Source organism: Tupaia chinensis, unplaced genomic scaffold (genome assembly GCF_000334495.1).
Source record: "Tupaia chinensis unplaced genomic scaffold, TupChi_1.0 Scaffold000262_1, whole genome shotgun sequence".
NCBI classification, from domain to species: Eukaryota; Metazoa; Chordata; class Mammalia; order Scandentia; family Tupaiidae; genus Tupaia; species Tupaia belangeri.
Window position 1 is genome coordinate 1,756,691 of NW_006159742.1, and position 21,733 is coordinate 1,778,423.

The following is a 21,733-nucleotide window of genomic DNA, read 5'->3' on the forward strand; positions in this document are numbered from 1 at the left end:
ACACATCTGCACTAGCATGATTTTCAAGCTGCCAGGTCCAGGACTCAAACCAAAATGGACTATGTGGAGTCCAGCACTTTAAGTACCATTTAACTGCTGGCCCCAATATACAGTTTTTCAGAGTATATAAAAATAATTTTAGAGTGTCATCGATTTTATTTGGTATTAAACACTTCTTCATATTGATTTTTTTTTGAGAGAGATTTTTGCTATAGGACACAAGTAGCTGCCAGAGAGACAGAGAGAGGCAGAGAGACAGAAAGAATCCCCAGGGGGGATGGCCATGCCACAATCTCTTCTCTTCCATTCTCCTCTTGAAATTTTGGGCATGCATGCCCATACATCTGGCATGAGTTTCAAGCTTCCAGGTCCAGGACTTGAACCATGGTTTACCATGTGGGGGTCCAGTGCCTTAACCACTATGAAACTTGCCATCCCTCCTATTGATTTTTAAAGAGAAATTGTATTGTAAATAGTAATGGTCACTTTGAGAAATGATAATGTAATGTCTTTATTGATAGACTCACAGCCATAATTTTGGTGCTATCATTTGAATGTCTCTACCAAAACTCATGTTGAAATTTAATTACCCATACAATGTATTAGGAAGTGAGACATTTTAGAGGTGATTAAATGCTTAAATGAATGCTTTTAAATAAATTAATAAATTAAATTTATTAATAAATTAATGCTTTTATCTCAGGAGTGGATTGGTTATCAAGTGAGTAGACTCCTTATATAGGGATGAGTTCAGCCCAGTGTACTCTTCTGCCTTCCACGTTCACTTCCATCTTCTTGCTTTCTGCCATGGGATGACCCTTGCCAGATACTGGCACCCTGCTCTTGAACTTCCCAGCCACCAAATCTATGAGCCAAACACACTTGTTCTTTACAATTACTCACTCTATTGTATTCTGTTAAAGCAGCAGAAACCAGACTAAGAAACCTTAGCTTGATTCCAATAATCTAATTTATGCTTTGTGATAAATATTTGTCTGTGGCATACTTTTTTTTATTCTATGTAAAATATAAGTAAAATTATTTAACTCTCTTAAATTATTACCATATTTAAATAAGAACATTTTAAAGTATGCACAGTAAGAGTTGACAATTGCACTAACAAATGGCATAGTCTATTATCCCTAGAAGGAAACACTGAGATGTGACTACGAGACTGAAAAGTGAACTACTGTTTATCATTTGTCAACTTTCTAGTGGCTTGTTCTGAATATCTCCTAGGCCTCTTACTTCAGTTACACTTGTTTTTGAGAATGTTCTATGAACTATTTACTATATTTCCTGGGAATTCTAAATAAAATGTTATTGTTTTCATTTTTACTACATGTTAGTTAAATGAGGAACAATGAATTAAAATACACAACAGATAAGACAATTAGATTCCCTTCACTTTCCACAAAAAATTGGTTGATTGAACTTTCACATTTCACTAGAGCAATTAAATTGCCCAGTAAGAATACATTTAGCTACAATTCAACAGTTCATGGACTAATGAAAAAAATCAACAAATCACTGAACCTAAAAATGACTTAATCTCTCTGTACCATCTTCACTTGTTCAAAAGGTTTTATAAAGTAGGTGGCATGAAGGTTGAGGTGCTGGATTCCACATAGCTGCCTATGTGGTTTGAGTCCCGGAACAGCCAGCTAGAGAATAACGCTAGGTGCATGTGCATGTATGCCCAGAATCCTGAGAGGAGACAGGTGGAGAGGACATTGTGACATGGCCATCCTTGGATGGGGTGGGTGGGGGGTGATTTCTCTCTTTCTCTTTGTCTCTGTCTTTGTCTCTCTCTGGTGAACACACAGCCTATAGAAAAAAAACTAAAAAAAAATAATTTATAAAGAAGGTTCTAGGCTGGAAGAAAAATAAAAGAAAAAGAAAAGTAAAAGAGGAAGAGTGGAGAAAGGGAAGAAGAGAAAGGGAAAAACCGTTTGGCATTTATTTGGCAGTAGAGGCAAGCTTGCTACTTGGCAGACTTGCTGTGTGGGTGTAATCGACCACAACAGGCTTCACAGAATGTTATGTAGTTATCTTTGTAGGGAGAAGTTCATTTTGTGGTTTTAGTTTTAGAGATTATAACTTCTTTCCTTCTTAAAGGAGGAATTGGACCCGTGGAACTCTCCATTATAACTTTTATTATCTCATTCTGAGACTCATTCTTTGCAAAGCAGGTGCTTGGCAACTTTTGTTTAGTACCTCATCTCACCATTTATAGTAACATTTGGGGGTCAGCAGTACCTGTTGTCCTCGTCCCTTTTTACTTCTGAAAAAATACGCCTATAGCAAAAACCTCTCCAAAAAAAAAGGAAGAAAGAAAAAATACATAGTAAGATAACTAAATGATATGCTCAAGGTGATAGAACTAGTATTTGGGCCTGAACCCTGAATAAAAACACGCATACATAGAGTGTAATGAGGCCTGTTTCATAAGCTCATGTCACACAAGAGCATCTGGCACCTAGTTGTCATTTAGCAAATATTGCTGAATGAATTAATGGCTGTAAGAAATCAATTCTTCTCTACTTAAGAACATAGCCTTTCTGTTACATCATAGTTTATCATTTACTGGACCTGAGTAGGATTTCATATTTAAAAAACAAGCCTGGGAAAAGGGATGCCTTGTGCTTTCTTGAGATACACTGTTTCATACTGATTGTAGATTCATTTGGGTTGAAGCTAAATGTGGAATTAAAATATTGGATTTTCTTGAAGTTGGAAATTACATTTTCTCACAAGTGTAGGATTTTGTACAAATTTTAAAATCAGTATTATTTGTCATGTTCATTTTGGAAACCTTTTATGGCTGTATCGTTATTGAACATATGGAGAGCCAATATGCACGATTTTATAGGATTTTCCTATGAGATTTCTCAGCTGTTTGTCAGAAGTGGGCTAAACTACCAGTGTTGGAATCACCTAAGCACTTATTCTGTGCACATTCTAGATTCCCAGGGTGCAATTCTAGACTTCAAATTAGTTTCAAAATGCCTGATCTGCAGACTGAGATCTAAAAACTACATAATCATTTATTTTCATGTCGGTATAAATTCTCTTGGAAAGAATTTAGGAGTTACAAACTTTTTCGAAGTTAGAGTTCCCATTTTTTTTTTTTTTTAAGTAGATCCTAAGAAATATAGCATAGCATTGCTACTAGGTTGTTAAATCAATTTGAACATTCATGGAACAATGACTAGTATCCATTGTGGCAACTGAGGAATGAAATTCTGATACATACTACAACCTTGATGAACCTTGAATACATTATGCTTAGTAAAATAAACCGGACACAAAAGGACAAACATTGTATGATTCACCTATATGAGTTACTGAATAGCAATATTTTGGTATATATATTATGATCTAATCATTATTATGAGATACTTTCCATTTTTTAAGTGTAACTCACTGACTGGCTAAAATGAGAAATCTGGTACTAACTGGACAATATATCATCTATTTATCGAGACAAGAATAATATATAAATGGATAAGCAAATATGTAGCAAATGGGAACTTTAAAAATGTTACATATTGTGAGAGATAAAAAATAAATTAAGAGAGATCGCTTAGAATCTTGGTGAATTCCAAACTCTTTCAGCTTTGTGTTTAGTTTTGCACAGTCATACTTTCACTGATAAAGTGAAAGTATCAGTTTTCACTGTACCAGTTCTATATACCTATACATTTAAAAATCCATTTTCACATTTACTTCCAAATTATTTTCTTCTTCTGCATTGACGTTTCAGGATTTAAATATGAAATGACACTAGTGAGATTAATAAAACCAAAAGTACACATAAAAAACTAAAAGTAGATTAGTTTCAGTCATAGAGTGCAGACATTCAGTATATATTAAGTGGGGACATTCAAACTAATTGACTAAAGGATACAGAAACACAGTATATAGATGTAAATACCAGATACAGTGTGTGTGTGAAAGAGGAGGGTCTGAGGAAGGACATTTAGAAGAAAAATCGGGAGGCAAAGCAGTAATTTTACAAAGAGATGTGGTATTATCTGTTGAAGATATTTTGTAGGTATATCAACTGTGCTAGGGAGAAATGTTCACCTGTTGAAATATCCATTTCGTAAGCCAGATAATAATGTGATTGAATGTATGAAAGAAAATTAAATGAAAAAATAAAGTAGCACCTAGTTGATGCTACATAGCTTAAAAAAAAGGCAAACTCATTGAAGTATAATTTATATGTAATAAAAATATTTTAAATACAAAAAAAAGAAAAACTGAAAGTATATGGGAAAAAGTGATGTAGTGTTAGTTTCTGGAGCATCAATTTATACTGAAAGCATTCCATTTTTGTGTGCGCTAAGATTTCTAACAAAACCAGCGTTTCACTGTGACTGTGACAATACAGCCCATTGCGTTGCTAGTGTGTCTCTTGACCCATATCAAGGGAATAGCTTAGCACCACAGCTGCCATTCAAAATGAAAAGACTCCCTCAGAAGACGATGTGACACTGGGTCAATATGTTACTTCAGCTGACTCTAGCATAAGACATCTAGGAGCTATGGTCTTGAAAATGAGCTTTCTGGAGCAAGATAGTTTATTAGTTGGCAAGTAAGAAATTCTGTGTGCATTCTCCAGTGCTAAGGTTAAGGTGATAAAGCAATTGAGCCTTTTAACACTTAAAGAAAGGTGGAGGTGAAATGAAATAGTCATTGAAAACAGCAAATAATTAATTAAGTCTCTTTGTTAACAGGCAGGAGGTCAGGTACAGGTAGCCACAGCACTGATACAATCTGCATTCTGAACAGCTGAGTCTTCGACTTGGAAGTGATTAGATTGGATTGTTGGCAACTAATTAAAACGAGATTTTAATTTAGAAAGGTAGTGATATAGTTTGAAGAATACTATAGGAGAGTAAAATGTGGTCATTTACCTTACTTTTTGCCTTCACGATAGTTCTACAGAACTTTAATATTAAGTTCCATCTCCTTGCCTTTTCTTTTATTCAAATTATGTTGCTTTAAAACACTAAATAATAATTCTACAGTACAATATTGGGTACATGATTACATCAGTGTAACCATGTGTAGATAGACATTTATGCATTAAAAGTTAATAAAAAAGAAAAATGTTGTTCTGGAAACATTTGAGTTAGTTATTGCTTCACGATAGGACTCTTCTAAATATTGTGTTTCAATCTTTAAAACCTGGAGTTAAAAGGACTCAGAGTGCTGTATTGTAAAAGATGAAATTTTTTCAGGAAAAAAAAAAAAACAGCTTCTCATGTATAAAACACAACGGTTTAACAGGAAATAACTGTGTTGAAACTTAGGGCCATAACAAATTAGCATATCAATCTAATTGACAAAGAATATCTGCGAAGGGAAAGTGTCCAAAATAAATACAGGGGTGGTGCAGAAGAAAATCTTTGAGAAGAAGCATTAGAAAAGACCTGGAACATTTCTTGGATTGTGCTGTAAAGAATTAGAGGGAGGCATCTGAGTGCCAGTGAACAGCCTGGAGGGATGGGCATTGTGCTGGAAAAAGCAAGGCAAGCAGATGGCAGAGGCGAGAAAGAACTGATAAAGGGTGGGAGAGATACGGTGGTGTGCCTCAGTAAGGCTCGGAGGCTCTACATTTTCAAATGAAGCTGAATCAGAGGATTTTTGCGAGAAGCATTTACTCGATTGTGTTATCTTTTTTCCAGATAGGCATTTTATTTTAGGGAGTCGAGTTAGACTGTTTAAAAGTTTTAAATAGAGTTTAATAATGTTATATAAACCAAAATATCTAAACATGTGGTTATCCTAAAACTTGGTGTCATTGCTTATAAACCAGTCTAATGTTAGACCTCTGCAAACATATTTTATACCGGAGATCATCTTAACCACTGAAGTTTGGGCTCATGTCTCTTGGCAAAGCCCTCATGCTACAGTGAAATAAAACTCATAGTTTCTACCATTCAGATGAAGAATGGTGGGTGGTGAGCATATGCTTCTGAGTATCTGCTTTTATTTAAATCAAAACCTTCATACATTTAACCCTCAAGCACGTAAGACCAGTTGGAGATTATTTCTCTTAATTCTATCTGGCCTTGCTTTACTCCACTGAGGATTATGAATGGTTCTTATACCTGTGTCTGGGAGAGACTCATTAAGCATTAACTGTGGGAACCATAGGGAAATCAGGTCCCCTGTGTATTTCGTCCACACAAGAAGATGAGGGCTTACTCCCATTTTGACTTAATCATCCCTCGCTGCCGTTCTGATTTTGAGGAAAGCCGTTGATCGTGTTTGAGCTGTAGAGTGGTTTCAGAGCCTGTGAAGTGTACAGCTCCCGAAGAGCATCGACATGACAACTGTAGAGATTAGAGCCCATTTTTGTGTGTGTACAGAATTAGAGCAGCGATGCTCAGAAAAGCAGGCGAGCCTTCTCACATTAATCAATGTCTTTCAACCTAGAATCAGAGCAGCTTCCTGGGAGGAACAATACATGTTGAGTTGATATTGTATATTTCCATTTTAAGTGGGTATCCAATTATTTGGAATAAAATTTTATGGACTAGAAAAAAGAAGTAGCTACAGGATGTGTATACTAAAGAATGATAGAAAGCAGTAAGTCTGACAAATTGTAGCATCACCACACTCAGTATTTTTATAAAAAAGTCATACCTAAACAGATTTTATAGTTATTGCTGACTGTACAGTCAACTAAAAATGGCAAGACAGAATCTTTAGGTTTGCGAAAGGGTACATCACAGGTCAATTTAGGGTTATGTTTTTTGGAAAATGATTTCTTTAGTGTTATGTATATAGGGAACACTAGCAATTAGAAAAATTTTCCCAAGTTTTATTCAGGTATAATTGAAAAAAATATATTTCTGGTATGCAATTTGACATATGTACATATTGTGAAATGATTAATTCAGTGATTAATGCATATGTTAATTCAAGCTAATTTTTTTCCTGTAGCCATCATACTGCATGATAGGTCTTTAGGAACGCCTGTCCTAACTGAAACTTTGCACCCTTTAATCTACATTTCTCTATCCTCTGCCCTTCTATGCAGCCCATACAACTACCACTCAGTCTTCTGTAACAAGACATTTTTTTAATGTATTTAATTTTATTATTATTGTTATTTTTTAAAATTTGCTGCAGAGCATGTGTACTCACCAGAGAGGGAGAGAGAAAGAGAGAGAGAGAGAGAGAGAGAGAGAAAACATACAGGTCTGGGACTTGAACTCTGGTCGACCATGTGGGAGTCCAGTGTCATAACCACCACACTACCTGCTGACCCCCCAAAATAATATTTTAATCTCGGGATTTTCTTTTCTTCTTTTTTTAAACAGATTTTTGCTATAGGGTGCATGTGCTCACTGGAGACACAGAGAGAAAGAAAGTGAGAAATCACCCTCTAGGGGATGACTGTGCCACAATCCTTTCTCCTCTATTTTCCTCTCTGGATTTTGGACATGCAAACACATATGCCTGGTGTGCGTTTCAAGCTGCCAGGTCCAGGACTTAAATGAGAGCTGGCCAAGTGGGAGTCCAGTGCCTTAACCACTATATCACCTGCTGGCTCCTATCTCTGTATTTTCTTACAAAGACTAATACTTTCCCAGAATAACTTAGCAAGGTGAAAAGACAACCAGAAGACTTTGAATAAGAATAACACAATAAACTGTCTGATTCTGAGGTTCTGTTAAATAACTAGGACTAGTATTAGCAACTCCAGGAGTCTCCTGCCTCCTACTGGAGTGGTCAGTCACTGATCTGCACCTCTTTAGCCTGGTTTACTCTAATGAAATGACTCCTATTAGTCCTTGGAAATAACTCTCCCTCATTTTCCTTCTCTTAATCTCTCACCAAATTTTTGCCATTCTCACCCTGCCCTTTTTCGACAAAAAATCATGTGTTTTCAGCTGCTAAAAAATGTCTCAAATTAAGCCCTTTCTCTAGCTTATCGGACACTGCACCTTTTCCCCACTCTATAAGCTCCATGTAATTCTCCCAGCAGAGAAGAAAACGGTAATAATAGAAGTCCTACCAATATATGCATACCATTAAGAACAGGAATTAGATATTTAATTTAATCTTAGTCCTATTTAGCTTGAAGCATTTATGAAACTATCATAGTAACCACTCATTGCAGTATAAATAGCAGAAAAGAAACTATGTGGGAAAAGTTTTTGATAACTTAGCAACTCTAGACCTATATAAGTGACCGTCAAGCTGAGCAAGTAAATGATAGCGCTATTTTCAGAAGGGACCAGTGGCAGTTGATTTTGTAAAACCCCAAACCTCATGCATTTTCCTCTGAAAACAATTTGCTAATACCATTCAGTCTACTATCGGGGGCATAAAGTTCATATTGTCAGAGTGGATAGTCAGTGGAGCCTAACTAAAAATATTTCCACAAGACAATAGTACTGTATTTCAAAAATTAGTAAGTTTAACAGGGTTAGAACAGAAATGAACCAGGATACTTCATCTTCGACTTAAGTTCTAACCTCCACACTGTCAACCTTCTCCAAGAGAGGGGGTATTTTACAGAAATTAAGATAGTACCAATGCTTATGCAGATCCCACTTCTCCCCACACATACACTTAACTCAGTTTTAGTAGGATCCAGTAGCATAGTTGAAACCCTAATAATGCATGTCACTAGAGACCTCGTTAATCCATAGATACAAAGGGAATGAAATGGGTACAGATCCTCAGACCATGAAAGGCAAGTATACAAAAAATACATAACTTTCTTTGGTCATTATTGAATTTTCAGTTTCTTGTTATAAGCAAACCATAGTCTTTTTCAAGTCAGGGTAAACTTCAAAGCTTTCTGAGGAGATTCAAGGCAATAAAGTCTATTCATGGTTCTCCATCTTGTCTAAGCAGCATTTAAATCCCAGGGGGTTCATGATATGACTGTATCAGGAGAGGCCCTGCACCTCCCCTCAGTCACCTTCCCCTGGTGGCATCAGAGACAGAAAGGGCTGTTGACCTTTCTGGTCCTCCCACCAACTTCCCTCCTCCTGGCAAACACTGAAATGTCTCCATTCCCAAATAAGCCTTCACTATCTATCGCCTGGCCCTAAATAATATCAAATAGTAACCATAGCCATTTGATAAGAGGATTAGAGTTGAGCATATCAGTTCATATGAGGGAACTTTAAAAAGTTCATGGAATAGTCAAAGTATGAGTTTGGTGCAAAACAATTTAAAATTTACGCATAGTTTTTTCCTTGAACTTGTTGAAGATCCCTATATATCATATATTTTTTTTCTGACCACAGACAATTACTTTGAAGTCACCCAGCTTTGTTTGAGTTCACAGTTCTGATGGGCCGGTATGAACAGAACAGCTTCTGTCCTTCTCAAACACCTGCTGGACACAATTTGGCAGTTTTCAAAAGCTTAGTTTACCATAAATAAAATATTCTTATTTTTACAATGGTAAAATTTCTTTTTTTTTTTTGAAATATTTACCTGGCTAGACATTAGTTATGGGTAGAAAAGTGGGTGGAGGTTAAATGCTGGTTCCAAGTACAGTGAGCAAGACTGCCTTTGTTTTCACTTTCCTCACTTTTACTAAGGTGCTTCCTGTCCTAAAGCGGGCATCCCACATCCCACAATATGACCTCAGGACATAGGGGGAGTGAATCATGTCATTGACAGGCTGACCCCATGCCATTTTTCCAACCGCATTCTCTAGATGACTGCAGCTCTAGGACTATCTTGCACTGGCATTGGCTTAGCTATCCAGGCGTTGACTTGTACAGACTAGCATTCAACTGGCATTTCAGTTGGTCTGCCTTCCTGACACTTTGGTGAATGTGGGTACAGTTTGATATAGAAAACACAAATAGTTTACTCTTCCAGGATTTTTTTTTAGAGGTTTTTGCTATAGGGCACATGCACTCACCAGAAAGACAGAGAGAGAGAGACAGAGATAGAAAGCAAGAAATCCCCCACCACACCCCAGTGGGGATGGCCACGCCACAATCCCTCCTCCTCCTTTCTCCTCTCGGGATCTTGGGCACACACGCACATGCACCCGGCGTGAGTTTAAGCCACCAGGTCAGGGACTCAAACTGGTCGACTATGTGGGAGTCCAGCGACATAGCCATTATGCCAAGTGCTGGTCCCACTTCCAGGATTTTTTTATGGTATGAATATTCTTTAAGCCTAATTAAAATTTGTGGCACTATTTCTCAACCAGATTGAAGCTGAAAGTCTAAGTTTGGTTAGCTTCATTCAAGTATTAAGGTTATGAAGCCAGATTGATGGTTTAAATTTCGTTTGGAAACCTGGTCATTTTATTTTATTCCATTGCCTGAAATGGCACTCAGTATTGAAGGCCTGCTCAGTGAGATGGTGTGGACAGAGAGCTGGAACTTAGGTTGACTACAGGAAAAGCAATCACTTCCGAGTACACGCCCAACCTCAGGACCACAAGAGTGGAAATCCTGTGCTAAGGTCCATACTTTGGGGGTCAATATGAAAAGAATAGTCAGTATTTACATTTATGTCACGTATTCATCTACTCTTTCCACAGATACACTCAAATTTAAGCAGATCCAATATATAAATTCCCAGATTTACAAAATAAGTAATTCAGTAAATGTAATTTTAATCGCTATTAGTTTCTTTACAGGTTTAAGGCACTTTTAAAATGATCATTGTTCTATACTTCTTGTAGATTATTCACACACACACACACACACACACACACACACACACACAAACACGCTGGCCCCATGGCCTGTTTGTTAAGAAAGCCCAATCCCACATGATCAACCACCACATGATCAGCCATACCTCAAATCCAGCCCTGGAAGCTTGAAAATACACTGAACACATGTGTGGGCATGCCCAAAATCCTAACAGGAGGGAGAAATGGAAAGAGGTTGTTATGTGACCCCGCCCTACTGGGAAGTGATTTCTTCTCTCTTTGTCTCTTTCTCTCTCTCTGGTGAATGCACACACCTTCTGGCTAATAAACACACACATACATGCACATCGCTTACGTGCTAAACTGTATGTCATCTACAATGCTGTATGTATTCATTTGTTTATCACTGTTCCAGACTGTGTGATACAGTTTTGTATCTTAGTACCTGAAGATTGTATTGTTGTATGTTTTGAAATGCTTGAATTAATAAACACTGGTGGAAATTAACTCATGGTTATGATTATACTAAATTCCTTAGATTTTTCATAGCTAAGTGAAGACATTTATTTTTCAGAATGAAGAATACTTAATTACAGAACTACTGCAGCTTTTTTCAATTACAGAAGTTAGAATCATAATACACATTTAATTGATTTTACATTATCAAGGCTGATTTACTCATAAGACCTGTTGTCACTATTTGCTTATTAAATTTCTCCTAATTATAGTCAGTGAAAGTGAAACAACTGTTACATTTAACAAGAAAAAATTTTGTCAATAAGCAACAGTTTAATTCTTTGAAGTCCATGCTTCTGTTGTGTCATCAGTACTATTAAGATACATTTACCTTATGTAAGGGATTATAGATGATAAATCTAAACATGACGTTTTCGTTCCTGCTGCTTTATTCTTACCTCACTAAAAATCTGACTGGTATCTCTCTAGTGCCTTAGAGAGATTCTTTTTCTTTTTCTTTTCTTTTTTTTTTCTTTTCTTCCTTCCTTTCTTTTCTTTTTTTTTAATTAAGTTACATAAAAGATTCTATGCCTTCCCTTCCCTTCCCTTCCCTTCCCTTCCCTTCCCTTCCCTTCCCTTCCCTTCCCTTCCCTTCCCTTCCCTTTGCTCTCTTTTCTTTCCCTTGCCAGATAGCAGGTGTACTAGCCAGAGAAGGACATAGAGGGAGGAGAAGGCTTCTGGCACAATGGAAAGTGGTCATGGCTTAATTCCTTCTCCTGAATTTCTCCATCCTGTCGGGATTTTAGGCATGCATGCACGAGCAACAGGTCTTTATTTTTTAAACTGCCAGTGCTAGAATACAAATTGTGTGGTTGTCCATGTGGAATCCAGCTCCCTTGAGCACTAGACCCTGGGGCTGACCTTAAAAGATTCTGTTGCTGTTTAGCAGCCTGGTTCAGAGAGGGTATCCTTTGAGAGACTGGACAAAGTAGGTCAACCTTCTCCTCTCTCTGCCATCCCTGCTCCACAAATTAAGACTGTATAAGCCCCAGAAATTGAAGCCTGCTACTTCTCATGAAAGTTTTCTATACCCTTAACCTTTGTGCCTGTCTGATGGTACCTTTTCCAGGGTTCTTCTTTCCCCTTCTAGAAAATAAGGTATTATAGATGACACATTTATATCACACTACCCTGAGTTTTTGCCACCTCCTCTGTAGTCACTTTGCTAACAAGGCCTGTGGATTGGAGCAGTTTCTGAGATATCAGAGCACAAATGATGATCAGGGATTGAATGTACATTCAATATAATTTTCTAAAAGTTTATCTGAAGTTAAAGCTCTACAGTTGTGAGGATTTCTAATAGACTGAAAGAACAACAAAAATGTATGTTTTCTTTGTTTAAGTTTAAAAATGTCACATGAAACTGAAGAAGTCATTAAGGGGGGGAATGCATTTGAAATACTGACCTAAGTAAAAAAAGTTTGAGAGTATTAATTAATAAAATTTTATCAAATTTTGTAAATGAATTATTAACAATGGGGCTCCCTGTAAAGGTTCACATTATGGTAATAAAGCAAGTGTACAGAATCTAGCCCTGAGATTACTCATTTTCCTCTTGATTTTACAGGTCATACCCATCTAATTTAAAATTAACCTGTGACTTTTCAATAGGAATACCATTTTATTTAGTTTTGATGTTTCTCTGGTTAATTACGTAATAAAACTTGACCAAACCATTGAAATGCTTTTCTTGATTAGAGGGCTTAAAAAAAGTCTAGTCAGTCTTTAAAAAGGAACACAAAAAAAAATAAAAAATAAAATAAAAAGGAACACAATAATTGTGTAGGTCCAGTTAATTGATCTCCTTTATGATTTAGTTTATAAAGAGATGTCTAAAATTTACTAAGTTCCTGCTTTGTGCTAGAATTCCTGATAAGGCTTTTATGCATGTTCATTCACAAGTCATATAGTGTTATAGGTAGAGGCGATCTTCAAGATTTCTAGAGATCTCCAAATTTAAATGCCTTTGGGCTCTAGGAATTTGTGAAATAAGGCAGGTGAGACTGTTACAAATTCCAGGTATCTGCTTCTCAGCTCCAGTAGACTCTCGTGCAACAGTGAGGACCCAGCTTGCCAGTTCTCCCTATGGGAGAGGAATGGGAATTTAGAATTTTTATATGAAGTTTCCTTCTAGCTTGGATAGCTCATATGAAAAACAACAACAACAACAAAAAACAAAAACAAACAAACAGTGCTGCATGGTTGCACGGTGATAAAACATAACTCTGCAAGATTTAGCCTGGGAAGGTTCAGGATCTGCATCTGGAGACCTCCCTGAATACACCATGCACATGTGTGTGTGCCCATGATCAGGGGCTGCTTGAGGGAAGGGTGGATCACAGTGTTAGGAACCTATAGGTGGTATTGTCTCTCTGCCTCTATCTTTTCTGTTTTTATTGTTCATAGACTAAATAGACAAACTTTAAAAAATGTATGAATATGTTATATTAATGATGGTTATGTCACTGGACTGTGGTTTGAGTTCCAGACCTGGTGGTTTAAAACATGCCAGTTGTGTGTACATGTGTGCCCAAGATCCTAAGAGGAGAATGGATGAGAAGGGATTGTGACATGGCCATCCTCCCTGGGGAGTGACTTCTTGCTTTCTGTCTCTCTGTCTCTTTGTGTCACTCTGGTGAGCACTTGCATCGTATATCAAAAATCTCCCTTAAAAAATGCATGAACCAATCAAAACATTTCTACAAGCTATATTTGATTATTTTCTTTTAGGTCCTCTGCTCTAACCTTATCACCTAAAAAGGAGACAAAGATTGGTTACGTAGCTTGCCTACTGTCAGCCGGTCACTTAGAGAAGAGGTGGAACACTAACAGCAAATTCCATTTCCATCTCTCACTTTAGACCATGCATTTGCAAAGCGCAAGGGAGACCCTCACATGTCACTGAGCGGAGAACTTAGGTCATGGAGAATGGGCTAAACTATCAGAGAAAGGGCTAGATGTATATCCCTAAATCTTTCCTGATTTCTAACTATGAGTACAATGTCAAACCCTAGCAACGTTTTCCAAAATTTAAGAGAGAAAGGAGGGGTTTCAAAGAGAAAACTTTCTATGATAATAACTTATTGACTTTTCATTCTACTTCTTAATTTTGATGATTAAAATAACGGCAAAACCTATATTTTAAAAATTATGATCATGTAAAGTTATATGGTTTAATGCATGATCATGCTTTAGGACAGTGGAGTGCAACCTATTTCATATAAGGCATGCCCAGAATACAAGTTCTTACTTGCACTTCATTAATGAATCATTAAGATTTAAACTCACTGAGATACGTGCAAGATAGTGTCCGGTAGACAGTAGTATTTTTGATAGGTTAAATTACACTGTGGTTTAAGTGACTTATAATCTGAGATTAATTCTCTGATAATTTGGGTCAATCTTGAGCCAAGTTAAAAAAAAAATCTCCCCATGTTATAGAAGGCAGTTTTAGAATGTACTATAAATAAGAAGAGGGGGTCTAGACCAAAGAAGGGTTGGGTCATTGGATGACATGGTGGTTAGTGGCAGGGGCATTCCACATGGCCGACTACATAGTTCCAATCTTGAACTCGGAGGTTTGAGAAGCACACTGGGAACATGTGCATGAGTACCCAAATATGAGAGGAAAATGGAGACAAGGGATTGTGGCATGGCTGTCACCCATACCCCAAAGAGTGCTTTCTCACTTTTCCTCTCTGTCTCTGTCTCTTTCTGGTGAGTTCACGTACTCCCTATGAATCTGTGTGACCTCTGTATCTGCATGGGGCCAGGAACACAGAGGGTAAGACAATGCTATTCTTTCCATCCTCACAAAACACAAAGGTTCTCTCTTGAGTATCCCAAAATATCTTTTCAGTGCTCTAGACACAATTAAGACCTTTGGGAACATAAAAGAATGTGAAATCAGTTGCTGAAATTAAAGAGACCTAAGGCATGACTCTGTTTGACCTATCGAAGAGCAAAATTGGCGATATTTCTATCAAGATAGGAATTGAAATTCAAAAGAGCATCATTTTAAGGAAATCCTATCACATCTACACTAGTCTCGACTCCCTGCCCACAACCATTCTGGTTAGACATCCTCTGTTGTACCATACAATCTGCTCAGACCTGTGAAGTATGAAGACAATTCTAGGCTGTCTGTCCAAGCAGCTAGAGAAGTCCCACCTAATTAAATCATAAACATAAAAAGAATGTTTAAAATCCAGATCCCAGGAATAAATATGTAATGCATTTCTTATTACGAAACACTAGAGTTATAAGTTTAAATGAAAATTTGAGTATTTATGAGCAGCATACATTATTTTTTTTTAAAGTAAGGCATAATCCTTGATATTCTTCACATTTTCCAGGAGATAGGCAAGTAGCCAAGAAAATTAAGACAAAGAGCAGTTTAATAACTTTCATGATGTAAATCTGTAATGACTCTCCTACCACTTCTACTTACATCAAAGTAATGCATTCAACAGCCTAATGATAAAAATATAGATATAGATTTTAAGCAGTAATGGAATTAATGTTAGTAATAGCTTTTTTATTTTGAATTATTTGATTAGATTCATGAGTTTAATATTATATTAAAATTTATAGATATGTTTGAAGCAGCAATTCATAAGACTTTAATGATATAGATAGTTCACTTTGCATATTCTAATTCACGACCTTAAAATATAGATTATTTAAAATATAAAATATTTTTCGAGCATCTTGAAAGCTTAAAGATTTTTGGCATAAAATATGTTTTTATGCTGATAGGGGTTGCTTTGCATATCATATCGTTAATGTTAATCCCACCTTGGTATTAGGTAGGGATCTTGGTAATCAGTTCAGGCCTTATCTCTCTCTGTCTTGGAGCATTTCTTCTCAGATAATGTCACATGACAAGACAATTGTCATCTGCTACAGGGTATCCCAGGACTCTGGACCAAAGATCTGGTCATAAAAGTTTTTAATATGCACAGAACTTTTTTCTTTTGTTTCAGGATCTTTCTGACTCATTACAGATAAAATTGTATGCACATTTTACTTCTGTTATTACAGATGTGAAGTCATAGCACAATATTTTCTAATTTGCATTTTTAATATATCCACCCTGTCGATATTTTCATCATTAAATATTCTCCTACAACATTTTTAAAATTTTAACGTAATGTCTGACTGCCCTGATCTCCTAGCCTCATCCTGCCAGTTAAGATGGAATCACAGATCACAGGCTTGCACACTTAGTGTCTGGCTTATTTTGGGGGAGTGGGGGTGGGGGGGCAGGAATAGGATCTTGCTTTAGAATGTACTGTGAATAAGAAGAGAGTACATGCTTTTAGAATGTACTGTGAATAAGTGTGTGTGTGTACACACACACATATGCTTTATGGCTCAGCCTAACACTGAGCTTGTGATCCCCACCTCAGCCTCCCTAGTAGCTGGGATTACAGGTCCATGCTGCAGCCCCCAGGCTTTAGGCTGGACTGGCCATTGAACCTGGGCCCACAGGTCATCCCAGGTTGTGCAGTACAGCAGAGCAGCATTCAGCACAATAGCTGTGCTAAAATAGCACCATTTAAAATTATTACAGATTAATTTCATTTTGTGTGTGGACTGTAATTTATTTAAGCAATCTCCACTCATTAAATTTTTTCTCTCTTTTATTTTTTGTTTTCACTTTGTCAGAGGAATCACGCATGCATAGAGGGAGACAGAGAAAGAAAGAGGAAAAGAAAATAAAAAGCATCCTCTTTGGGGCATGGTCATACTACAATCTTTTCTCCATTTCTCCCTCCTTTTGAGATTTTGGGCACTCACGCACATGTGCCTCACTTGTTTATCAAGTCGCCAGGTTCAGACTTCAACTGTGGAGTTAGCCATGTAGTATCCAGCTGCCTTAGCCACTAGCCCATGGGCTGCTCCTTTTTTTTTTTTTTTTTTTTAATTTCTTTTTTTAAGGTAACAACATCAATTTAGCTAAAATGTTGTATATATCCATTATCATTTTATTAGGGTAAATTCCTAGAAGTAAAATTATCTTAAAGAAAATGCAAAATCTTAATCATCCCTTACAGAAAGTCATTGTACATGATATGCATTTCTTTCTTTTAATTTGCTAGGTGACATATGCACTTACCAGAGAGTGACAGAGGGAGAAGGAAAGTAAGAAACTGTCCCCTGGGAAATAGTCATGCTGCAATCCTTTTTCTTCCTTTTCTTCCTCATTTCAGGACCCTAGGCATACATGCACATTCATCCAGGGCGGTGTGTGTGTGTGTGTGTGTGTGTATACACATACACAAACACATGTGTATATTATATATATAGTATATATAATATATGTGCGTATGTATATAGTATACATATGTATATATGTTTGTGTACATGCACACATATATGTATATATTTTGAAAATACATGTCTTTTTAAAATTTTATTTATTGTTATTATTATCATTTTTCAAAATTAGCTATAGCACATGTGTGCCCATGATAGAAAGAGAGAGAGAGGGAGTGAGAGAGAGTAAGAAAACAAGCTACTATGTCTGGGTTCAAATTGCTGTTGGCCATGTGGGAGTCTAGCATCTTAACCACCACCAAACCTAAGTATATTTCACCAAACCTAAATATATTTCACCAAACCTAAGTATATTTTAGAAGAGTTCTCTAGGGCCAGCAGGTGGCATGGTGGTTAAGGTGTTGGACTTCCACATGCCAATCCATGGTTCGAATTCCAGAAGTGGAGGCTTGAAAATTCCACTGGTAGCATGTGCTTATGTGCCTACCCAAAATTGCAGGAGGATAAAGGAGGAGAAGGGATTGCCACATGGCAATGGGAGATGATTTCTTACTTTCCCTCTCATTGTCTGTCTGTCTCTCTCTCTCTCTCTCTGTCTCTTTCCAGTGAGCACACTTGCCCTATGGCAAAAAACTTTAAAAAAGGGGAAAAAAAGAATTCTCTAATTTTTAATTTAAAGAACAAAACAAAATAAAAAGTGCTCTCTCATCCTTAGTGCTTTCTGAGGACTTAAAACAATCTTCTGTTGATTTTAAATGAAATTTTTGAAAACTTTAGACAAAAGAATAATGTAAAGTTCTCTATTGAAAATGTTCTATGTGGTAATATCCTTGATTTTATTGTCATGTACTATTTGAATACTTTGAAAAACCATATTGTGCTCTGTAGACATGTACAATTATGAAACATAAATAGAATTTTAAAAATAAAGCTTTGATATGCTATCATTTTAAAGAAATGCCTAATCATTTTGTTATGAATTCTCTTTTCTATAAGTACTTATCTTTGATAGTAATAATAGTAAAATTTAAAAATAAAGTCATTTCTTAATAATACAACTCTTTAACTCTCTGCATCCCTTATTTTTGTGAAGTTTTAGCATGGCCTCTTCTCTCACAAAGGTTCAAATGAAAATTACTTTCAGTAATAGCTTCACATCACTTGAGACCTAAGTAGGAATGATGTCATGTCACGGGTGGAAAGGATTCTTTGGCAACTTTAGTATAGCTTGTTTTGTTTTAGGAGTCATTTTTTAAAAAAAATTTCTTAAAACAACAGAGACCTAATTAATGTAAGACCTTATTTTATGATCCTAGGTCTCCTAAAAACCCTGAGCAGAAGATCATTAAGAGAGTGATTGCTCTTGAAGGAGATATTGTAAGGTAAGTATATAAACTTGACTTCGAGTTCAAATTTTAAGTATCTATACTTTTTATATCACATAACATAGGAAGTACATCTCATTCAAAGATAGCCAAAGTTTGGAGACCTTCCAAGTGAGCTGCTACATCTTTGGTGAGCATCATTAACCAGCTCAGGATCTAAAGTATTGTAAACTTACTAATCACATTATTATGCTTTAATTGTGAATCATAGGAGATATAAGTACTAATTAAACCAAAGCGAACTACATGCTCTGGAATGACCATTACATCTTTTTTTTTTTTTTCAGACATTGACAAACTAGGCTTGATGATTTTAAAATAATGATGTCAGTATGTACTTTAGAAAAATTCTAGAGTATTTCAGTAGCAAATGTAGAAACGAAGGAATATAGGGATCAGCAGACAGTATAATGGTTATGTTGCTGGACTTCCACAGTCAACCACAGTTTGAGTCCTGGACCCGGCTGCGTAAAACTAACTCTGGGCACGTGTGCGTGTGTATGTCCTAAATCCTGAGAGGAGAATGGAGGAGAAAGAATTGTGGTATGGCCATCCTCCCTGGGGGGTGATTTTTGGCTTTCTCTCTGTCTCTCTGGCGAGTGCATGTGCCTATACCAAAAATCTCTCTTAAAAAAATAAAAAGAAAAAGCTAAGGAATATTTTATAATCCTAGAGATGATGGGAAAAATAGAAAGGGTATGAAACAGAAACTTCTGAATCTGTGACGAGAGAAAACTTTAGATAATAACATTGCAACAAGCACGTGTTAAAATAACATGCAGCAATGTCTCACTTACTCTACTTAGTGATAAATCAAAAACGATGTTAAAGACTCAGTAAGTAAATGTTTATGTAGCATCATATGTCTCATTTATGTTGCCTTTTTTAAAATTAAGAGTTGTTTGCCTTAGGATAGCTGTGCTCACTGCAGAGAGAGACAGTGAGAGGGAAAGTGAGAAATCACCGGGGATGGCCACTCCACAATCCTTTCTCCTCCATTGTCCTCCCAGGATCCTGGGCATGCATGCACATGTACCCGGCTTGATTTTGAAGCCATCAGGTCCGGGATTTGATCTGCGGTCAGCCTTGTGAGAGTCCAGCACTGTAACCATACACCATTTGCTGGTCCCTTTATTGCTTTCTTTAAATAAGTTGTAGTCAGGTCTATGCAATGTGGTAGCCAAAGTGCTTTGAAAATAATATTCAGGAAGTTTTCTGATCTATTTTTCTGGAAAGTTTGATCCTCTATTAATGATAGTATAGATTAAACAATTTTACCAAAATTAACATGTTGTTTTCTGAGCAAAATCCAGGACAGCTATTCTCAAAGAATGGTCCAGGAATCTCTAGGGACCCCAAGACCATTTTTTTTAGGACTCTGTGAGATAAAAACTACTTTGCTAATAATACTAAGAGTTTATTTTCCTTTTTTCACTCCCATTGTCTTATGAATGTACAGTGGACCTTTCCAGATACATTCTATTTCAATAGATTGAATGTAGGAAGAGGGATGAAGATCCAGCTATCTTCTATATATTAAGCCAGACACAAAATATTTGCAAAAAATGTAAAATAAAAGTCGCTACTCTACTTTTTTTGTCTTAGAAAATAAAAATATATTTTTCATAAGAAATATGTTCTAATGACATATAGACCTACTGTTATTTTTAATTGAATTGGCAAAACTTTTATTTATTTATTTTGAGAGTTTTGTGCCTTAGGGCATGTGTGCTCAATGGAGAGAGAGACAAAGACAGTAAAAGGGAAAGTAAGAAGTTACCCCCCAGGTGCGTGACCATGCAACAATCCCTTCTCTTCCTTCTCTTCCATTCTCTTCCTGGGATCTTGGGCACACATGCACATGTGCCCAGCATGATTTTCAAGCCACCAGGTCTGGAACTCAAACTATGGTCAGCCATTTGGGAGTCCAGCAACATAACCACTACGCCATCTGCTGGCCCAGACTAAACCTTTTTAAATTTTTTATTTAAATTTTTAGTAAATATTGATAATAATCACATAAACGAAAGTTCTTTTGAATTCTCAGTTCTTCTAAAGAGTGTTAAAGGAGTCCTGAAGATGGGTTAAGGACTTACTAATACAGGAATGCATGGCATAGGTTTTCTAATTAGGATGAACTCTTCATTAGTAAACTGCATATCAGTGGAGCTATTTTATTAAGATGTGGTATGTATGGTATATATTCATGAATATTTGTTTGGCCTTTTTATTTTAAAATATTTGTTGAGGTAAAATTTATTATACGGTTCATCCATTTTGATATAAATTTATTCTTTATACAGTCTGGTTATTGAACACCTCAGTTACCTCCAAAAGTTTTCTTCTGCACCTTTTCACTTAACTCCCATTCCCTATCCCAGGCAAACATAGGTTGCTTTCTGTTTTTATAGTTTAACCCTTACAATGAATTATATTTAAAGGGAATTCTACTGTATATAGTCTTTTGTACATGGTTTCTTTCGATGAGCATGAAGTTTTCTCGGTTCCTCTGTATTGTACATGTTATCTGTAGCTCATTTTTATTGTCGAGTGTATTCCCATCTATGGATATACAGTGACATTTTGTTTATTCATTCATAAGATGACAGATATTAGGATTGTTACCAGTTTGGGGTTATGATGAATAATGCCGTGGACATTTGTGTAAATATTATGGACAGTTTTGTCTTTGGGTGGAAATATGTTTTCATTTATTTTTAGAAACTGTTTTATTTTACATTTTTAAAGTTTGCTTATTTATTTCTTTTGTAAGAGAAAGAGACAGAGAGAGAAAAAAGCATCCTGAAAAGGGTCTTTACGCTGTGATCCACTCCCCAGCCTCAGTCAGCCCAGATCACATGTGGGTGTGGCCTGGAGTGCTCAGGAA

General features: G+C 36.5%; 1 protein-coding gene across 1 annotated transcript in view; it reads left to right on the top strand.

The window, feature by feature from the left end:
• The window catches only part of LOC102485309 (mitochondrial inner membrane protease subunit 2), a 1,014,188-nt gene that overhangs the window by 675,665 nt on the left and 316,790 nt on the right, over window positions 1-21,733 (top strand). The window contains exon 4 of the mRNA XM_006149436.3: window positions 18,778-18,843. Coding sequence (XP_006149498.1) covers window positions 18,778-18,843 — 66 coding nt within the window. The remainder of the gene's footprint in view (window positions 1-18,777; window positions 18,844-21,733) is intronic.